The following is a 20,069-nucleotide window of genomic DNA, read 5'->3' on the forward strand; positions in this document are numbered from 1 at the left end:
TTTTTTTTTTTTTTTTTGTACTTATTTTCGGATCGTTGCAAAATATATTAATTTATATATAAATATATAATTTTTTTTCTTTAAACCTACACACACACAATGATGGGAAATCTTTCTTCACTTCAAAAGTTATTATCATTATTATTACTACTACTAACAATTCTTTCTCTCTCTCTCTCTCTCTCTCTTATCTTTTTCAAACTATGTAATAATTATATTAATTAATAAATATATTATCAGTTATCTAATGTAAAAAAAAAAGAAAAATTGCATAATCATAATTAATTGATAAAAAAAAAAAAAAAATTCAAAAATTTATGTAATTATAAAAATAATGACACGAGTGAAAAAATAAAAAAAAAAACAAAACAAAAAATTATGTGGCAATAATAATAATAATAATAAAAATAATAATAATGAACAATAACATAAATAGAAATCATTATCTCTCATTTTTTCTCATTTTATTTTTTTGTAATAAACTTTCATTCGAATTACACCACAGTAACTTACATATAATTATTTACAAATACATTGATTTACATACATTTTCCTTCAACCCCCCATCCCCCCTTATCCCAACCCACCCCCTTGAGCCTGTACCTATGAAGCTATCAATTTTACAATTAAGCAACATTCATCTTATTTTTAAAAAAAACAATGACAAGACGAATAACAAAGATGATGATGATGATGATGATGATGGTGATGGTGACCTTCAAATGAGTAAGCATTATGATGTTAATATTAAATTTGCATTTGATAAAAAAAAAAAAAAAAAAAAAAAAGAGTACATATATAGAAAATAAAACAAGTGTACAAAAAAAAAAAAAAAATCTCATTAAAAACAATAAAGTAAATAATTAATAAAAAAAAAAAAAAAAAACAAACAAACAGACAAACAAACAAATAAATCAAAATGATGTAAATATGATCGCACAGAAACAAACACACACAAAAGAATATCCGATTTAACAAATAATAATAATAATAATAATTTAATTAATTACATACATACATACATACACCGAATAAATAATAGCAATTTAATTTAATTTAAAAAAAAAAAAATTAATTCGATTTTAATTATAAAATTAACGACTGAAAAACAAATTGAATTTTAAAAAAAAATTGCAATTATTTATAAATATCATGAGCAATAAATAAATAAATAATTTAAATTATTTTTATATACATGGCCTAAATTAACAACCTAAATGCAATCAGTGTAGAGTGCATTAAAGAAAAAAAACTATATTTCGAACAAGCACTGATTTTTGTTTTTATTAAAAAAAAAAAAAATATATAAAGTCAAGAAGTTATATCTCTAGTCAAGGTTAATCAGTTTAGTTAACGTACCTAATGCACCTGTATGAAAAAAAAAAATTTCTGTGTGTGACAGTGTTATTAATTTCATTGCAAGGTTTTAAGAAATTAACACATTTTATTTTCTCGAACAACACCCACCCACCCATTCTCCGATCAATCGTTACTAAATCTACATTTATTGTTATTATATATTGACCTGCGACATGAATATAATCACACACACACACACAACCACATACACTAATAATTATTGAAAAAAATTGAAAATTTCATATATATATGTGCACATATATGGCAAACTAAAATTTGAAAAATTTTTTTTGCATTTTCATTTATTATTGAATAAATAAAATTGAAGAATTTGTTAGAAAATAGCACCAACGCAGTGTGAGTCATTTTTTTTTTTTTTTTTTTTAACAAACTATCAATATTTGGATCTCAACAAATGAAATTTTTTTTTGCAAACTGAATAACAATTCTATTAATACATAAAAATTTTCCCTTTTAAAACACTCGTCAATTAATTTAATTAATCATAACTATTTACGAAAACGATTAAAATTTAAAATAGTAGAATAATAAATATAAAAATTAAAGGTTTTATAAGGCAAAGCTTTGTAAAAAAAAAAAAAAAAACCAAAACCAATTAAGACCGTTACTGACACTTTTTTTTTAGGTAAACTAAATTTTTAAATAAAAGGTTTACTACTTACAGTTAATAGAAAGAAAAAAAAAAAAACTACAAATGATATAATCCAAAAATATAACGATTAGTCAAAACAAATATTATGAGAAATAAAAAAAAATTTATTCCGAAAACAAATAAAGACACTTCAACACTTTGTACGATTACTACGACCGACGACCATTTTGTGTGCACTGAACGATCCAATCAATTCCTAAACGTACGTCATCATTCTCAAAGGTCAGACAATTGTTCAAGAGGGCGGTGATTACCGTTATAATATTTTATATATAAACAAATGGAAGAATATGATTTTAAAAAAATTTTTTTTTTTTTTATTAAATATTTAACGGAAATTCATTAAAATTTCTTTTGCGGTATTCGTTCGCGCACGAGGTTACTCACTAGAAAAATAATAATTTCTTTTTTTTTTTGGAATGATTACGTCGTAAATTTATTTTCTTACTCTATTTTGCTAAAATAATTTTCGTTTTTGTGTTATTATCCTTCACCAATTTAATTAAGCTGCACAAATTCATTTCATATTTGGTAAAACGTAGAAAGTATTATTATTTTTTTCCTTATAAGCCATTTTTTTTTAATTAAAAACGTTTGAGGAATACAATGCGTAGTACATAACCTAACTTGTAAACTCAAATGAGTAAAAAAATATTCACTCTTTACAAAAATATGAATCAAGAATTATGTGATATGTTAAACGGTAAATAATATTAAAATGTTTCAACGAATGGTAACCTTAACCCACTTAATTATTTTTTTTGCTATTTCAGAACTTGCATTACATGAAAAAAATGTCATGAACAATTCATTTAAGTACAATGCATACAGACGAGCAGCCTTTGCACTGGCTAATTATCCGAAAAAAATCTCATCAGGGAGAGAAGCTTTAAAGTTACCAGGAATAGGAAAAAGCATAGCTAGTAAAATTGATATCTATTTAAAAACTGGAAAGTTACCAAAATTAGAAAAGGTAATTAATTAAATTCACGATTCCATTAATTGATCGACTTTTTTCCAACTTGTCATGTGCATCTCTATGTATTTTTCAACAATTCAGATAAAAAAAAATGAAAAATTTGCAGCCATTCAACTTCTCACTAAAGTTTCCGGAATAGGGCCATCAAAAGCTAGAGAACTTGTCGCACAAGGGATCAGATCTCTCAAAGACTTGAATAAAATCAAACACAAGTTAACCAAGCATCAAAGAATCGGTTTAAAGTATTTCCACGATTTCCTATTGAAAATTCCCAGAAGTGAAATATCGATCATTGAGAAAACTTTAAAAGAAGAAATAAAAGAAGTGGATAATAGATACATAGGTATTTACTATTATTGTGTACCTTAATTGTCAAACTTGTGCAATTATTAATTATCCTTTTCTAAAAAAAAAAAAAAATAATAGTTACTATTTGTGGAAGTTATCGTAGGGGAAAACGTTTCAGTCATGACGTCGATTGTTTAGTCACTCATCCCAACTACACTTTAAATGTTAGAAAAAGTGCTAGTTCTCATCACGGTTCCATGTTAAAAACAGTTGTGGAAAAACTACGAGATGACGATTTGGTAACGGACACGATTGCACTCGGCAATACCAAATTTATGGTAAAGCACATGCAAACTACTCCGAAGCTGAAAAATTCTGGTTTTGTACTCATTCGTAAATTTTTTTCAGGGAGTTTACAAGCTGGATGAGGGTAGTCCCGCTCGTAGGTTGGACATACGAATGACACCTCACGATCAATATTTTTGCAGCATTTTATATTTTACCGGATCCGATTTGTTTAACAGAAACATGAGAGCTCACGCTTTACAACAGGGATACACCCTCAACGAATATTCGCTTCGTCCCATTACAAAAACAGGTAAAATTACATCCCGTCGGAAAATCATCATTATTATTATTATTTTTTTTTCATTACGTATAAGTACGACATCGTTTCGTAATAATAATAATAATAATAACAACTTTCGCGACGTACGTAGACGTATGTTTTTTTTTTTTTTTTTTAAGGAGTTCCCGGTGACCCGGTGCCCATCACAAGCGAAAGAGATATATTCGCGTACATAAATTATCCATACAAACCACCATCGGAAAGAGATAACTGACAAATCGAACAACAACAACAAACAATAATAATAATAATAATAACATTTAATTTTTTTTGTTTTGCCTCCGATATTTAATAAATTTCTTTTTCGTTATAACATCTATGATTTTTTTTTAATTTAATGAAACGTTACGAAAAAAAAAAAAAAAAAAAAAAAAATGTCGGGTTTGTGTGTTTTTGTCGTCCATGGTTTACAACTTTGCAATCGAATCGAAACGAATCGTTCCATGCGTGACACACACACACACACACACACACACACGTACACGCACACCGTCAACACGCACAATAAATTATTATTATTATCAATGATTATCAGACGAATCATTTCAAATTAATTTTATATTTTAATTTTATAATTTTTAATATATATGTAAGAGAGAGAAAGACAGAAAGAAAGAAAGAAAAGAAAGGGAAAAGAAAACAAAAAAAGTTGACGGTCGCCATTGTTGTTGTTGTTGTTGTTGTTGTTGTTGGTTAAAACCACTTTTTTTTTTTTTTTTTTTTTATATATATATATACACATATAATGTAATGATTTATAACAATTTTTATTCTATTTTATTATTATTATTATTATTATTATTTTTACATATACATATAAATATAATATATGAATGATTTCAAGTTTTAAAAAATTGTCGGCGGCGTTGTTGTTGTTGTACCTGTATACAAGTTTTAAACGTTTAAAGTAAAAAGAAAAACAAATAATAATAATAATTTTTCCCCATCGGAAATAAAAATAATCGGTTTGTTTTTGTGACGTCATGATGAAAATAAATAAACCGTTATTAACGAACGAATTCTTATTGAGCACCGTACAATTCACGTCGTTGAATTCGATTGTTTTTAAAAATGTTAAATGCGTTTATGAGGAAAATGAAAAAATCACGCTCGAATACGAACACTCGTCAACGGTAATATTAATAATAATAATAATAATAATTTTCCATCATCATCATCATACGTTCGACAGCAACAACGGCAAAAAAAAAAAAAAAAGAAAAATTAATTTTGTTTGTTCGTTTCTTTGTTACAGATCGAACCTTCGTCGAGAGATTGGATAGGAATTTTTCCTCGCGGTTGGTGTAACCTTCAACAGTATATTAATTTCGAATGGGTATCCCAATCGTATCCCGTAGAAAATCCCAATCCCGATCAGAACAATAAAGAAAATGGGGATCTCGTAAAAAGGATCGTTCATTTTTGTCCAAAATATCTCGCGACAGTCAGCAAAAATTCTTTTTATCAATTCGTTTATATAAGTAAACAAATAGAGGTACGTTTAACTCTTCGTCTCTTGAACGCAATACTGCACGTGCACACGTGCACACCCGCACGCACGCACGAACCTAACGAAAATATTCGTTTTTTTAGGTATTGGGAGTGAGCAGTTATTTTCGTTTCGACGTGCAACATTCCAATTGTCGTTCTTTGGAATTGGAATGTTTGGTTCCCGCGTCGAAACTACGATCCACGTCCGTGTCGGATTTTGGAATATTCTTAGGGAATAACAAACCGTCATCGACATCTTTGGACGCGCGAACCGTTCAAACCTCTTCGATTCACAGTTTTCAAAATTTGGTAAGGACGCGAGCGAGAGTAGCGTAATAATAATAATAATAATAATAATAATAATAATAATAATAATAATAATAATAAATTAGTCGTTAAGGATGTGATCATGCGGCATAACCAATATTGCCTTAACCTGACATTAATAAACCTTTTTTTTTTTTTTTTTTTTTGTTTTTGTTTTTAATTTAATTTAATAAATCTTTCAGGACCTAGAAAATAATAAAAATTGGGCGAAACCACCAATTTCTTCTCTAATAAACCCTGGAGATTTAAAAAAAACAACAATTTTCCAAAGAAAGGTTACAGGCAATGGTGATGCTCTCGATCCGTATACATCTCATTCCGAGCCCGTATTTCCCATGTCTTTCCAGATGACCAATTGTAAGAAATGTCATCACAATGTCAAAAGAGGCGGAGAATTTCTACGATCGCAACAAATGTTACAGTCAAAGGTAGGTGGTCTTCAAGTGGAGAGAATGTCGGAGTTTGCCAGCCAAAAACGGATTCTTTGTCACGATATGTCCGACTACAAGGTAAACACATCACCCACAATAATGATTTCGATAAACGATAATAATAATAATAAAAAAGTTTATCAAAGTTCAAAGTTCGATTTATATTGATTGACCCATCAATACGAGTAGTAGATACTTCTTATACGAAAATAATCCTCGTCCATCTCGTGAATTTTCCAACGTTTTTCCTTTCGTTACACATTCGTTTACTCACAAAAGAAAATTAAAATGATTATTGGTTTTATGAATTTTTTTTTTTTTTTTGAAAAAATTTTTCCAGTTGAAAATCGTCATGGAAAGAAATAAAGTTTTGGAAGAGAGAACGCAAGAAATGAAAAAAGAAATGGAAAAATTACAAGCGGAATCGAAAAAATTAAAAATGTCTTTTTACAATGCGAACAAGGAAAAGAGCGCCTACGAAAAATTCGTTAAAGATTTTATTAAATCTTTGGAAAAAGATTCCATCGTGAGAGTCGTCAACGGAAATACGGAGGTAACGTGCAAAAAACATGTTGTTAAACGTTCGCCCGTTCGCCCGTTCAAAGAGACCGCGAACCACCTACCCAATAAAATGGTTTTTTTTTTTTTTTTTTTTTTTTTTTTTGATGAAAATAGATTTTAGTTAAAAAAGTCAACTACGTCGGAATGGAAGAACATCCGCGTGGTAAGAAAACATCGAAAAGAGAAAGAGAATTGAAAGCCGTCATCGGACTCCAGGAAATAACGATTCGAAATTTGATAAACAGTTTGCAGGAAAAAGCCAAATCCGTCGACGATTTGAATCAAACCGTCAAGTTGGCACAAGCCTTTTCCTGCACGAGAAACGATGGTCGGGAATACGGGAGCGATGCGGAGGACGTCGACGGTTTGGACGAGGGTAGTAGTAATTCGGACGTGGCAAGCGAATATGAATTTTCCCTTTCTAAACCGCAGGTACGTAACGACGGATCCCGGGGGGAAAAAAAAAAAAATAATAATTTTGTAACGTTAAACTCGATTATTAAAAAAAAAAACAGCCTCCGGAAGAATCGTCATCCGTGGACGACACGGATACCGTACTCGACGACATACGACGCACATCCGAACTGGAACTCAAAGACATCGGAATAAATCGTTCGTTTGGTAAAAGTCCGTCACGTGATTCGAAATTAGAATTACCAAGTTTAAGCGTTCACAGTTTTAGGAGTCAAAACGAAGGTACGAGCCCGAAAAAACCGAGACTCTTCGACAAAATGGAAGATTGTTGGTCTCTTTTGGAAAACAACAACACTCGTGAGTGTCATCATTCGTCTCGTTGCAAACAACAATACAACAAAACGTTTTTTTTTTTTTTTTTAAAGTCATTCCGATTATTTTTTCCAGCCAAAACCGTTCATCGGAAAATAATCGAAACATCTGGAAAATTGGAAAATTTAGACAATTCGACCGAATCGAATCAATTCGGTAATCAGGACAAAATAGAAGAAAGCATAGTACCCGTCGAACCTGATGACAATGATGATGATGATGAAGTCATAGGGAATGATGATGATGATGATGATGATGATCGTGCGGACAAAAGTATGGATAACGAGAAAACTATTAATCCGGAAGATTTGGGAAATAACGAAGATTATTACGATGCGTACGAAGACAACGGGGAATCTCCCGAAACGAAACCGGAAAAATCTCAAGAAGTGGCCATTTTTAAAAATTCATACCAAGAAGATAAACGAGAAAAAAATAATTTTCTCGTGACGGCAATCATTCCGCAAGACATGAAAATAAAACCTTTTAAAAACGGAGACGAATGGATGACCATGAATCAGGATCAAGTCGTCGCGGAAAAAAAACCGGAAACGGTTGGAAAGGGAAAAAAATTCACGTGTCAATTGTCGATAGATTTCACGCCCAAGACTTCGCAGGAAAAATCATCGATGATGATGGCGACTAACGATACCCTGGCTATCGAAAATAAAAAAGGTGAACACGTGGGTGACAGTGCCAACAGGTTCGATGTTATCGCTTCAGATTCGAAACAAGGCGATAATTCCGTTGTGACGTATAAGAAAAACAACAAATCCCTGGAAATTAAAATAACGCAAACGGATTCGAAAGACAATTCGAATAATAATAAAAATTTTCTACAACAGAAAATGATTTTGGAATTTGGGAAAAACGAAAAATCGACGGGATCGAATTCCGCGGGTAAATCCCCGAAATTCGAATTCAATTTGGCGTTGACGAATTTGGGGGTCGGTAAAAAAACGAACGTCGATTCGAATTCGGAAAAAGAAAATTTAGAATTGAATTTACCGGAGGAAAGAAACAACGAAGCGTTGGCATCTTCGAGAACGGAATGGAACGACGCGACGGACGAATTACCCGAAGAGGAAAAATCGTACACGGATGAAAGTCCTCGGTATAAAGTCGACATACCGCCCTCGGAACCCGGAAACGATCTTGACGAAAAACGAAGCATTTTCGGAAGCGGCGGAAGCGACGATTATAAGGACGAAAACGATTCGAACGAACCTGCGACGGAATTGAAAACCTACGAAGATTCACTCAGGTACGAGAAAAATTTAGAATTTCTCCAGAGGAAAACGACGAAAAAAATAAAAGGAGAAGATGGAGATGAAAATGGTGAAAACGAAAACGAAAACGTCAACGATGGCGACGGCGACGGCGACGACAACAACAACAACGATGACGGTTACGATGATGATGACGTCACAAAAGATAAACCCTCGGCTATTTTAATACAAAACGGCCAAACTAAATTGGCATTAATTAGATATAAGTGAAGAGGAAGGAGAGAAAGAAAGATAGAAAAAAAAAAAAATTAAAAAAAAAAAAAAAATGGCCTCTTCGTTTAATTTTTTCCTTAACAGAATAAAAAACAACAGTAAATTTTAGTGTAAAAAAAAAAAAAAAGATTTTTTTTCATTGACATCAGTTTCCTCTCCCGATATTCCTTCCCTTTCTCCTTTCCCCCTCCCTTCCCCCGGGAACTCTTTCCGATTCCCGTAAAAAATTTCCTTGTTTTTTTTTTTTTTTTTGAAACTCGCTTGCGTGAGATAATTAAACACGTGATAATGAGTACACGTACGCGTGCACGTGTTTTTCTTTTCATTCACGTTAATCGTAATCAAATTTAAATAAGGAAAATTTATTTTTGAGCCTTCAAAATTTCGATTATACTTTTTTCAATGCTTTCAAACAATCACAATTGCATAATGAGAAAAAAATAATAATAAAAATAGAAGGAAACGCGAAATAAAAATTCATTTGTCGAACCGCCGTAAACGATTTACGTAAAAGAAAAAAAAAAAAAAAAAAGAAAATCTATTTATAAATTAAAATGGTGTGCGTGTGTGTGTGAGTGCGTGTACGTGTGCGTGCATGTATTCATTGGCATTGACTCCCTAATAGAGAAAGAATTCTATGTTTTTTTCTTAAAATAAATTTATATATATATATACAAGACCCGGAAGTTAAAATCGTTTTGTTTCAAAAAATTATTATTATTATTATTATTATTATTATTATTATTACAGAAAATTACGTCATTATTTTTCCGTCGTTAAACAAATCATTAATAAAAATAATAACACCCTCCTTCCCCTCTCCGAAAAAAAAAATTGACGTTTGCGGAAACAATAAAAAAAATAAAATAATAATAATAAAACGAGTGCGTGTGTGTGCGTGCGTGTGCGTGTGAAAAAATTGCGACATTTTGCACAATGAAAAGTTTTCTAAAAAAAAAAAAAAACAATAAAAATTTGAATGGATGAAATTTACGTGAAATCTCATTAGAAACAAATGGAAAACCTCGTAAAAAAATAATTTTTTCGGGAAGAGATGGGGGGGGGGAGAAACGGGATAAATAAACGGGGTAAATTTTTTTTTTTTACTCGAGCCTCTCTCGCGCAGGATTCAAAACACACACACACGCACACACATATAAAAAAAAAAAATCACACAAAAATTAAAAATAAAAAAAAAATTTCATCTCTTTTCATTTGGCTTCCATTTTTTTTTTTTTTTCAGTTTGATCGAATAAATCGAATCGGGCAAACGTATATATATTTCATTTGAAATTTTTTTTTTTTCGTTTTTTTTTATAAATGGGCACCAGTTCGAGTTCTCAATCGAATTTAAATAATGGCGGAAAAAATCCGACGGAAACGTTTCGAGTAAGTTTATTAATTTTTTTTTTGTTAATAAATTACGAGACGAATCGCCCCGACGGTTCCCCGCCGGTTCCCCGACAACGTCACCGCCATAAACCTTTGTAAAAATAATAATTCCTACGGGGGAAAAAAAACGATTCGGACAAACGAAAGGACGTGTAAACAACAACAACAACAAACAACCTTCTAAAACAATTAACATATTTTCCTTTTCCTGTTGTTGTTGTTGTTTTAACGTCCTGATGATAACACGACAGCAAAATCTTTCAATCAAAGACATTCATTCCTTAAAAACGATGACGTCACAAAACATTACATTTAAATTTTCCGAAAAAAAACAAAACCTTAAACCTCGAACGATGACGATGATGATGATGATGATGATTATAATATAATTATCGACGTCAGATTTTAAACAGACGACAACAGGAAAAAAAAAACGAGAGTAGAAAACACGAATTAGAGAGAGAGAGAGAGAGAGAGAGAATCATTAAAACAAAAGCTGGCGAGCTTTAAAAAAAAAATAAAAATTCCACCTCGTGTTTTTTAATCATCAACAGACGACAGTTAAAACATTCCCCCCCATTTCCTCCTTTCCCCCCCCCGTTTTTTCCTTTTTTTTTATCAATAAAGAGGAGTCAAGAAGACCCAAGAACCCGCGAGTCCGTTGACGCGCAATCGACATCACAAAATTCAATCAATCCAATCATTTTTTTTGGAGCGAAAAAAAAAGAAAAACCGTCAACACAAGAACACACAAAATTGCAAAAATTTTTTTCGACGCCATTTTTCTTTTGTCCGCCAAGGAAAAATTAGTTCGTTTAATAACCGTGTGATGTCACCACAATCGATTAATAATTTTCACCAACGAAAATTTTCCTCGAAGTTTTTTTTGTTTTTTTTTTTAAATTAATTATTATTATTAATTATTATTATTTGGAAAAACGTTTGATCATTTTAAAAATGGCGTTCGTTATAATATAAATAAATAGATAAATAAATAAAACCCTCTTTCTTTCTCTTCTTCTTCTTCTTTTTTTTTTCTCGGGAATTTTTCGCGTCTGGCTTTCGTCAATTAAATTCGACAATTCCTGCGGGTTGTTAAGATTTAAATTCAAATTAAAACCAAAAACGAAATTTTTTCATTTTAATTAAAAAAAACAAACAAACAAACGAAAAGGGCCGCTTTCGAGAGAGAAAGAAAAACATCTTAACAAAATATTTCGACAGTTGATCCTTTTTTTTCTTTGTTAATTATTATTATTATTAATTTAATCGTTTTTCGAACAACCTTTTTCCCGAAACAATTCGAAAAATAATCAAAAATTTTCTTTTCGAATCGGATCTCCGAATCCGTTGTTGTCGACAACAAACAACGACAGCAACAATTTAAATCAAATAAATAATAGTAATAATAATAATAATAAAAGAAATCAACCGTTCGTAAAACACAAAGAAAAAAAAAAAAAAAATTTGCAAAGGCGTTCGTTCAATGACCATCGACACCACCACCATCACCTTCATCTTCAACATCACCGTCACGTGTAAAAGACGTTCGAACGATATTTTATTTACGTCTCGAAATCAACATGGCGACTTATGAAAAAAAAAAAAAAAAAAAAAAAAAACAACACAAAACGACGGCATCTGGAATTTTCAAATTTAATCCTTTATTAAGAGAATTTAATGAGTGAAACAATTGAATTGTTCGCGAACGTCGTCGTCGTCGTCATCATCATCATTATTTTATCATTACGGAATTTTGAAACGACTGGAAAAGCCCGAAAACCAAAAAAAAAAAAAAAAAAAAACGGCTGCTGCTGCTGCTTTTGCTGATGCTGTTGCCGATGTCGGTACTTGACTCGTTCTTTTCTTTCTTTCTCTCTGGCCGTTATCCAAAGGGTATTTATTTGTAACTCTCTTCTGTTATTTAAAAAAAACAAAAATTTTGATGTTCGAGGTCAAAATGTCATTTTCTAATAAAAAAAAAATTATTTCTTTTTCTTTCTTTCTTTCTTTCTTTATTTCATTTCCTCCCCTTTGCCCTTCTCCCTTCCTCCTCCCCCTTTTTCCCTTCCGCCTTTGTAATTGACTCCATTCGTTTGATCGTCGTCATTTGTAATTTTCTTTTCCAAGTGAATTGTATTTGTGTAAAAAAAAAAAACCGCCGTTCGACGCGTTCGATTTTTATTTCCGTTAACTGTGAGATATAATGGATGGACATGATACGGTAACAACAACCTTTTTTCCGCCTACGCACAACATTTTCCGCATATTTGTTTTACAATAAATTTATTTTTCATTTAACAGGGATTAAGTTCGAATGACGGAAATGAACCTTCGACGTCGGAAAATTCAATTCAAACCCATAGAAATCCATATCAGAATTTTTTAAAACTTCAAAACAACAACCATTCCTTAAACCTGACTAAAAATAATCACGAAGGATTGGATGTGAGAATAAATTGCGATGACAATCCCTTTGGTATAACGATGCAGTATTTGGCGGAAGCAAATGTCAGACTCGTGGAAGCCAATGAAGAATTAGCCGAAACCGTTAAAAGATTATCGCAAAAAGACTCGGACGAAAAAGAAGGAAAAACAGGTAAAGAAAAAAACCAAAATAATAATAATAATAATAATGATAAATAGCACGAGTTAGTAAATTTAAATGAATTTTAAAATTTTGCAGATGATAAAGATCCGGATTACATATTCGGAGAACCCGTCGAAGACAAATTAAGCCGATTACAAAAACATTTAGCAAGCGAAAGAAAAGAAAAATGGCTGGCAATTGAGGTCAGCGAAAAAGCGAGAGTGGATTTAGTCAATTGCGAAATAGAATTATCGAAATCAAATCAGAAAATCGAAGATCTCGTCAAAGAATTGGAAACGAGCAAATCGAGGATAGAACATTTGGAAAGGAATGCCGTCGTGGCATCGTGTTCGAGTTCAAATTCTTCTTCCGTCGCGGACGAGAGTAAAACGCGTCAAAAATCGCTCACGGATTTCCGAGCGGATTTAAAAGCGAAAAGAGAAGCCAGACAGAGAGCACTATCCGCCGTGTCATTAGAAATGAACACTTTGAGAGAAGAGCTTAAAACGGAAAAAGCTCTCAGGCGTAAACTCGAAAGAGAATTGAAATCGAACGAAGAGGAAAAACTTTTGTCGACGTCATCGCCACCGTCATCGCCACCGGATGCCGCCTCATCGATGGAAACCGTTTTAAGTGACAATAATTCTCTTAAAAACGAAATAGACATTTTAACGGAAAACGTTCAAAGATTGGAAAACGTTTCATCCGAAAACATCAAATTAAAATTCGAAATTAAAAGATTGAATTCCGAATTGGATTCGATGAATTTAAATTTGGGAGAATTAAAATTTGAATATTACGAAGAAAAGAGAAAACACGAAAACACTCAGAGAAAATTAAATGAAATTATTGAAAAAACAAACGTTGCCGGCGGGAAAACGGTTGACGATGGGAAAAAATCGGATTGGGAAGAGGAAAGGGAAAAATTATTTGAAAAATACGATCAGGAAAAAGAAGAAATCATGAAAAGAACGAACGCTCTCAAAGAAGTTTTATCGATAACGCGTCAAATGTTATCGATAAGAGAGTGTCAAGTACAAGAATTGAAAGTCCAATTGAGAGACATCGAAGAATCCGTTAAGAAAACTAAAATCATGGAAGAAAACGGACTCAAAGTCGAATATGAAAAACAATTGGAAAACATAAAAAGTTTGAAGGTGAGTAGTATGCAAAAAAAAAAAATTACGAGAATTTTGAACGGACGAACGTGTGTGTGATTTATCTCTCTTCTCCCCCTATCATTTCAGGCTTTGTACGAGGAAAGAGTTCGGTTGTTGGAAGTCGAACGCCTTAAATTAGACGAACATTTACAAAACAAAATAAAAACGGTTCAAGAAATGGAAAAAGAAATTCACGATCTCAAAAACGATTTGGAATCGTCGCAAAAGGAAACCAAAAACGAACGGGAAGAAAAGGAAAGCATAGACGCCGAACTCAGGTTGACGATAGCCGAATGTAAAGATTTGGAAAACGAAATAAATTTAATAAACACAATGTTCACTCACATGCTCTTGGGTCCGTTCAATACCGGAAACGAAACCGACTTGGACAAATTGGCTGAACTCTTGCAGGAAAATCACGATTTGATAACGGAAATGACGACGAGAGAAGACAGTAGCGAAATGGCATCCGTTCTACCCAAACTTTTGCTCGATTTGATAACGCAAGTCGACGGTTTGACCGAATGTAAAACCGACGTCATGACGGAATCGTGCGATACAATTTCGGATCAGAGCGAAAGTTTGCTAAGGGAAAATCAAGGTGCCGTTTTACCCATCGTGTCCTACAAAGACGCGAAATTGTTTAAAACCACGACGACAGTGGCCGACGATAAAGAAATGGAAAATTCCCTAACGGAATGTGAAATCGAAAACGTCAACAAATTTGAACACGTCGATCCGGCCGTACAAGAAATCGTATCGAACTTGCCCAAAGTATGGAAAGTTTTGATGGAACTCCTGAGTCACCACCATCATTCGGTACCGGAAGAGTCCGTCAGGGGAGACGAAAAGCAGTGCTATAAAAGTGTCGACACGCCGAACGGTCCCAGAACTGTTATTAGTGTGAGTAAAACGTTTATCAGGCTCAAGGACCTCATACTTGAAAAAAAATCACTGCAAAAAGAATTGAGCAGGTTGAAACAGTTGAACACTCATTTGGAAACCCGATTGGATGACCAAGAAAAGAGGTAAGAAAACAACAGTATAGACAACTTTAAAAAACGAAAAACTTTGTAACGTGAAAGAATTTTCTTTATCCTTAGGTTATCTCAAGTTCAGTGCGAATTACATAAAACATGGGGTATAGTCGGTAGGATGAGAGCACAACACCAACAGCTACACAACCACGAAAAAATTCTAAGGTGAGTCAACATAAAAAAAAAAAAGAAAATCTATTTACGAGAAAAACAAAAACAAAAAAAAATAATAATAATAATTTCCAGGTACGAACTTCAGGAAAAGAGAGTTATGTTGAGCGAATTGAAACAAGAATTGGAATACTGCCGGGACAAATGGGAACAAGCGAGGCAGAAAAACGACGAATCGGAAACGGAATGGAAAAAACTTCGGAGAGAATTTGCTGCTAGGAAAAACAAAGGATATCCATCGAATCTCAACGATTCCGGGGAAAGTGGATTTTCCGACGAACAAAACGAAAGCGGAGAAGATTTCGAAAACGACGCGGATAGGAGTAACACGCAATCACCCGTCGATTCGAACATGTTGAACGCGGAGAGGGAAAGAAACGTCGAGGACTACAATTTCCCATCGTCGTCGACGCAAAAAGATGTTACAAATACATTTGAAAGAGAAGAAGAAGTCGCGGAAGACAACAAATCAAACCGTCCGAATCCCGTTCGTTTAAATAAATCCGTTCAATCGCCGAACGCCGAAGAAGATGTCGTCAGCAGAGAAAGAGCAAGAGAAGCGAGAGATTTAAGGCTGAGAAATTTAGAGGAACAGTGTAAACTATTAGTCAGACAAGTCGACATAACAAAACACAAAAGCAATTTTTTATCCAACAGGTTGGAAGAACTTCACGAACAATATGGAACCACCACCACCACCACCAACAACCCGACACGTGATGACACTCATAAAAATCCATCGAATGAAGAAAATTTATCGTCGCGCGAAGCCACGTCGTCCGGAGAACCGTCACGTGGTACGAGACAACCGGAAGTTAAAAACAACCAAGTGATAACGGCCTCTTCTGATAATTCCGACGACGACGACGACGATTCCATTATTGACGATTAAATTTACCCGTTTAATTCTATGTTTAACTCATTTTGACCGTCATTACATTTTTATATACAATATATCATCATCATCATCATCATCATTGTCGTCGTTTTGGTAATTTTTTCTTTTACCTTTTCTCCTTTCTTTTCCTTTTTTTCCCTCGAACGAAATCCTACAGGAAAACGTTTTTCCATCAAAGCCCTCGGAATAATAATAATAATAATAATAATAATAATAATAATAATAATAATAATAATAATAAAAAGTTTTAACTAAAAAATTTATATTAGAAAATACCTTTTACAAACGTCACGTACGGTCAAAAACTTTTTTTTTTTTTTTTTTTTTTTATTTGCAAAAGTAAAATAAATTTGATTTCAGTTTCAAAGGTTTAAAAAGTATATATAAAAAAAAAAAAAAAGTTCTGGAAGGAAAAGTCGAAAATGGATTTATTTCCCTTTCCTACCTTTCCCTCCTCCCTCGTCCCTCCCTTTCCTCTTCCCGCCGCTTTTCGAGTCTTACGTCACGATTAAATAAATCAATACGCGCGCATTTTTAAAACCTACATTTTTTTTTTAATTTAAACTTTTTATTATTATTAACCTTTCATACATTTATTATTATTATTATTATTAATTTTTGGAAAATTTCCCCCCCCCCACTCCACCCCCCTTTTTTGTTTAAAAAAAAAAAAAAAACTTTAAATTATTCGAATCGGGGAAATTATTCGAAAACGAATTTTAAAAAAGTAAATGTAAACAAACAACGGTTAACGCGCTTACCGTCGACAAGGCGGTGGAAAAACATAAACAAAAACAAAAACAAAAAATTTCATCTAAATCCACGATACAATTAAATACCAAAAAAAATAAAAAAATAAAAATAAACAAACAAATTTTTCCAACGTGAAATTTTTTTTTTCCTTTTTTTTTTCCTTTTTTTTTTTTTTTTTTGTTGTTGTTGTCCATCACGGAATGATCAATTATTTGTCGAATATTAAAAAATTAAAAAATTAAAAATAAAAAAAAAATAAAAAATAAAAACTTTTTTATTATAACTGTGAAGTCGAAAACAATGTCACCGATTCGAAAAATTAATAATAATAATAATAATAACAACAACATTATTACAACCACCACAACAACAACCAACGCCTCCAATTACAACAACAACAACAACATTCACAGGTAGATTCGCGTATTAAATCATCGTAATAGCAAACGTATCGAAAACAACCGACGGAAAAAACAAACAAACAAACAACGACAAACAACCGTAAAAAAAAAAAAAAAAAAAAAAAAAAAAAACATTGTCAAAAAAAATATTGTCATGTTTTCAGCGACCGTTAAAGTTTCAAGGTTTCAATTTAAATTTTACTTAGCGTTATCCGCGAAAAGATTTTACAAAGGACAAAAATTTAGCTTTTGCCCGCCGGAATTCGAGAGTAAAAGTTGTAAATTTTTTAAAAAAACCGTTAAAAACATTTTCGGTAAATATCTTTTTTTAACAAACACAATAAGTTCTGGAGTATTGATGTCGCTCGGAGATTTATTGCAACAAGAAATTGAATACATAAACGATAACGAACACACGGATTCGTTCGACTGGAAAAGAAACCGTGAGTTGTTGATATCGATACATCGATTAACGATATATATATATATCGATTCGTTCGATTATTGTTTTTTCGTTCTACTATTATTAATAAAAAAAATTTTTTTTCCCCTTCATCCTGCAGTTCACATGGGAATAATAGGTACCGTTTTGGGACCCATATCGCATTATTTTTACTTGATACTCGATAAATTCATACCTGGAACGGATTTGTCGTCGATCACGAAGAAAATTTTCCTCGATCAAAGTTTGGCTTCCCCCATATCCATCGTTATTTTTTTCTTAGGTTTGAATTTTTTAAACGACGAAGATTTCGAAACGTCCAAATCCGAATTGGAAAAAAAATTTTTACTCATATACGTCGTGAGTAGTTTTCAAAACAAAACTTTTTTTTTTTTTTTTCGTTATTACGTAGGATAAATCCCGCCGCACGTCGCGGTCACGTGACTCGTCGCGCGTTTCGTTTCGAGCGTTCCGATTGGTCCAATTCAAACTCTCACCCCTCCCCTCCCCTTCTTGAAGAGGAAGTGAAAACCGATCGGAAAGTTTCGTTCGAAACGTTCGAATTTAACGGTTTTTTAAATTCAAATTTAAAAATTTGTTTTCTCTTTCGATTTTTACATAACGTTCGTTTTGAAACGTTTGCTTTTCAACCGTTCGCGGCTTTCTCTTGTAAAGTAAATAAAAACTTTTATTATTTCCCTTGATTTGGGGGGGGGGGAGAAATAGAAAAAAAACTTTGAAAAGTTTTTTAAAAACTTTTTGTTTTTCTGTTTTTTTTTTTTTTTTTTTTTTTTTTTGTTTTAGGCTGATTGCGTCCTGTGGATTCCGTTCCAGTTTTTCAATTTTTGTTGTCTCGCCTCAGAATTTAGAGTCATTTACATAAACGCTCTCACAATGTGTTACAATATTTTTTTATCGTTCATGAAATATTCTTAAAATTTAAATCGAATTTATCGCATACATATCGATATATCGTTCGATTTAAATAACGGAAGTGACAGAGATAGAGAGGAAGAGAGTGAGAAGAAGGCGTCATATAAATAAATAAATAAATTTTTTTTTTTTTCAGGTTTTTTTTGTTCGAGTTGTAACGGTTTTTTTTTTTTTTTTTAAATTTTGGACATCGCCATACGATCGATTAACTCGATTGTAAACGTTAAATTTTTTATTATAAAACTTAATAAAAATATTATTATTATTATTATTATTAATATTATTATTATTATTATTATTATTATTATTATCAAAACTAAACGAAAAAAAAAAACGTAAAAAACTTTGCGACTTTACAACTTTAACTTTCTTTTCCCTCTCTCTCTCTCTCTCTCTCTCTCTCTTTCGTTTAACTTTAATTAAATGTGCCCGTGGTTGGAAAATGAAGGAAGAGGAGGGGAGGGGCAGGTTTCGTGGGGAGCGGGGGTTTGTGCTCCGTGTGCGTGTTTTAGAGCTTGCGCTTCGTCTAAGGCATTAAAAGGTTTTAATTTTAATCTTTTGCGCACTAAATAAGGTAAATCCTCATTTTGGAAAATTAAAGTTATTAAACCTCTCTGGAAAATTAAATACTCTTAATTCGGTCCGCTCTCTCTTTTTCTCTCTCTCTCTCTCTCTCTCTATCTCTCTCTTTCTCTCTCTTATTGAAATGGCGGAAATGGGTGGGAAATGTTTTTTTGACTTTTCTTTCAACTAAAATAATTTGTAAATTAACAAATTGAATAAATATTAGTTAACGTCTACGAGGAAAAAAAAAAAAGAAAAAAAATGTCGGTTCCAGATTTTTCTTTTCTTTTTCCAGTCGTTTTTTTTTTTATTAACATTATTATTATTATTATTAATTTTTTCAAAATGATATTCGTATGACGTCATTTTATTGTCAATGTTACCATGTTATTAAAGACGTATATTTTATTAAAATATTAATTTTTTTTCAATGGAATATTATTATAAATATTTAAATTTTAGACATTTTTTCTTTTTTGGAATTAATTATCTCGATATGGTTCGAGTTCCAATTCTCGGACGTAATAATAATAATAATGATTCGTTTCACTTGGAAAACTTTCCCTAACCTCGCCCCCCTTGCCCTTCCCTTTTCCCTCCCTCTCCTTAGTCTCCGTCTCCCCCGGGGTTTTTAAATTTAAAATGAAGTTATTAATGTTAGATTTTTTATTTTTTTTCCTTTCATTCATCGCGTACCTAAATT

General features: G+C 32.2%; 4 protein-coding genes across 4 annotated transcripts; all 4 read left to right on the plus strand.

The window, feature by feature from the left end:
- Positions 1-2,671: 2,671 nt before the first annotated feature.
- Phum_PHUM131800 (DNA polymerase beta, putative) lies at positions 2,672-4,141 on the plus strand (the record flags this gene model as incomplete). The annotated part of the gene is made up of 6 exons (XM_002424451.1): positions 2,672-2,735; positions 2,806-3,005; positions 3,093-3,354; positions 3,498-3,637; positions 3,708-3,897; positions 4,047-4,141. 6 exons carry the CDS (start codon positions 2,672-2,674, stop codon positions 4,139-4,141), a joined length of 951 nt encoding a protein of 316 aa, XP_002424496.1.
- Positions 4,142-4,910: 769 nt separating this feature from the next.
- On the plus strand, positions 4,911-9,022 carry Phum_PHUM131810 (uncharacterized protein; the record flags this gene model as incomplete). Its single annotated transcript, XM_002424452.1, has 8 exons — positions 4,911-5,000; positions 5,183-5,422; positions 5,521-5,727; positions 5,928-6,254; positions 6,517-6,729; positions 6,852-7,169; positions 7,253-7,508; positions 7,599-9,022. The coding sequence occupies 8 exons, from the start codon at positions 4,911-4,913 to the stop codon at positions 9,020-9,022; spliced, it is 3,075 nt and encodes a 1,024-aa protein (XP_002424497.1).
- Positions 9,023-12,623: 3,601 nt separating this feature from the next.
- Positions 12,624-16,267, plus strand: Phum_PHUM131820 (protein C10orf118, putative; the record flags this gene model as incomplete). Its single annotated transcript, XM_002424453.1, has 6 exons — positions 12,624-12,641; positions 12,722-13,016; positions 13,104-14,164; positions 14,255-15,195; positions 15,271-15,369; positions 15,451-16,267. 6 exons carry the CDS (start codon positions 12,624-12,626, stop codon positions 16,265-16,267), a joined length of 3,231 nt encoding a protein of 1,076 aa, XP_002424498.1.
- Positions 16,268-17,581: 1,314 nt separating this feature from the next.
- Phum_PHUM131830 (Peroxisomal membrane protein, putative) lies at positions 17,582-18,805 on the plus strand (the record flags this gene model as incomplete). Its single annotated transcript, XM_002424454.1, has 3 exons — positions 17,582-17,870; positions 17,991-18,229; positions 18,674-18,805. 3 exons carry the CDS (start codon positions 17,582-17,584, stop codon positions 18,803-18,805), a joined length of 660 nt encoding a protein of 219 aa, XP_002424499.1.
- Positions 18,806-20,069: the final 1,264 nt, after the last annotated feature.

The sequence above is a fragment of the Pediculus humanus genome, genomic scaffold (assembly GCF_000006295.1).
Source record: "Pediculus humanus corporis 1103172107477 genomic scaffold, whole genome shotgun sequence".
NCBI lineage: Eukaryota > Metazoa > Arthropoda > Insecta > Psocodea > Pediculidae > Pediculus > Pediculus humanus.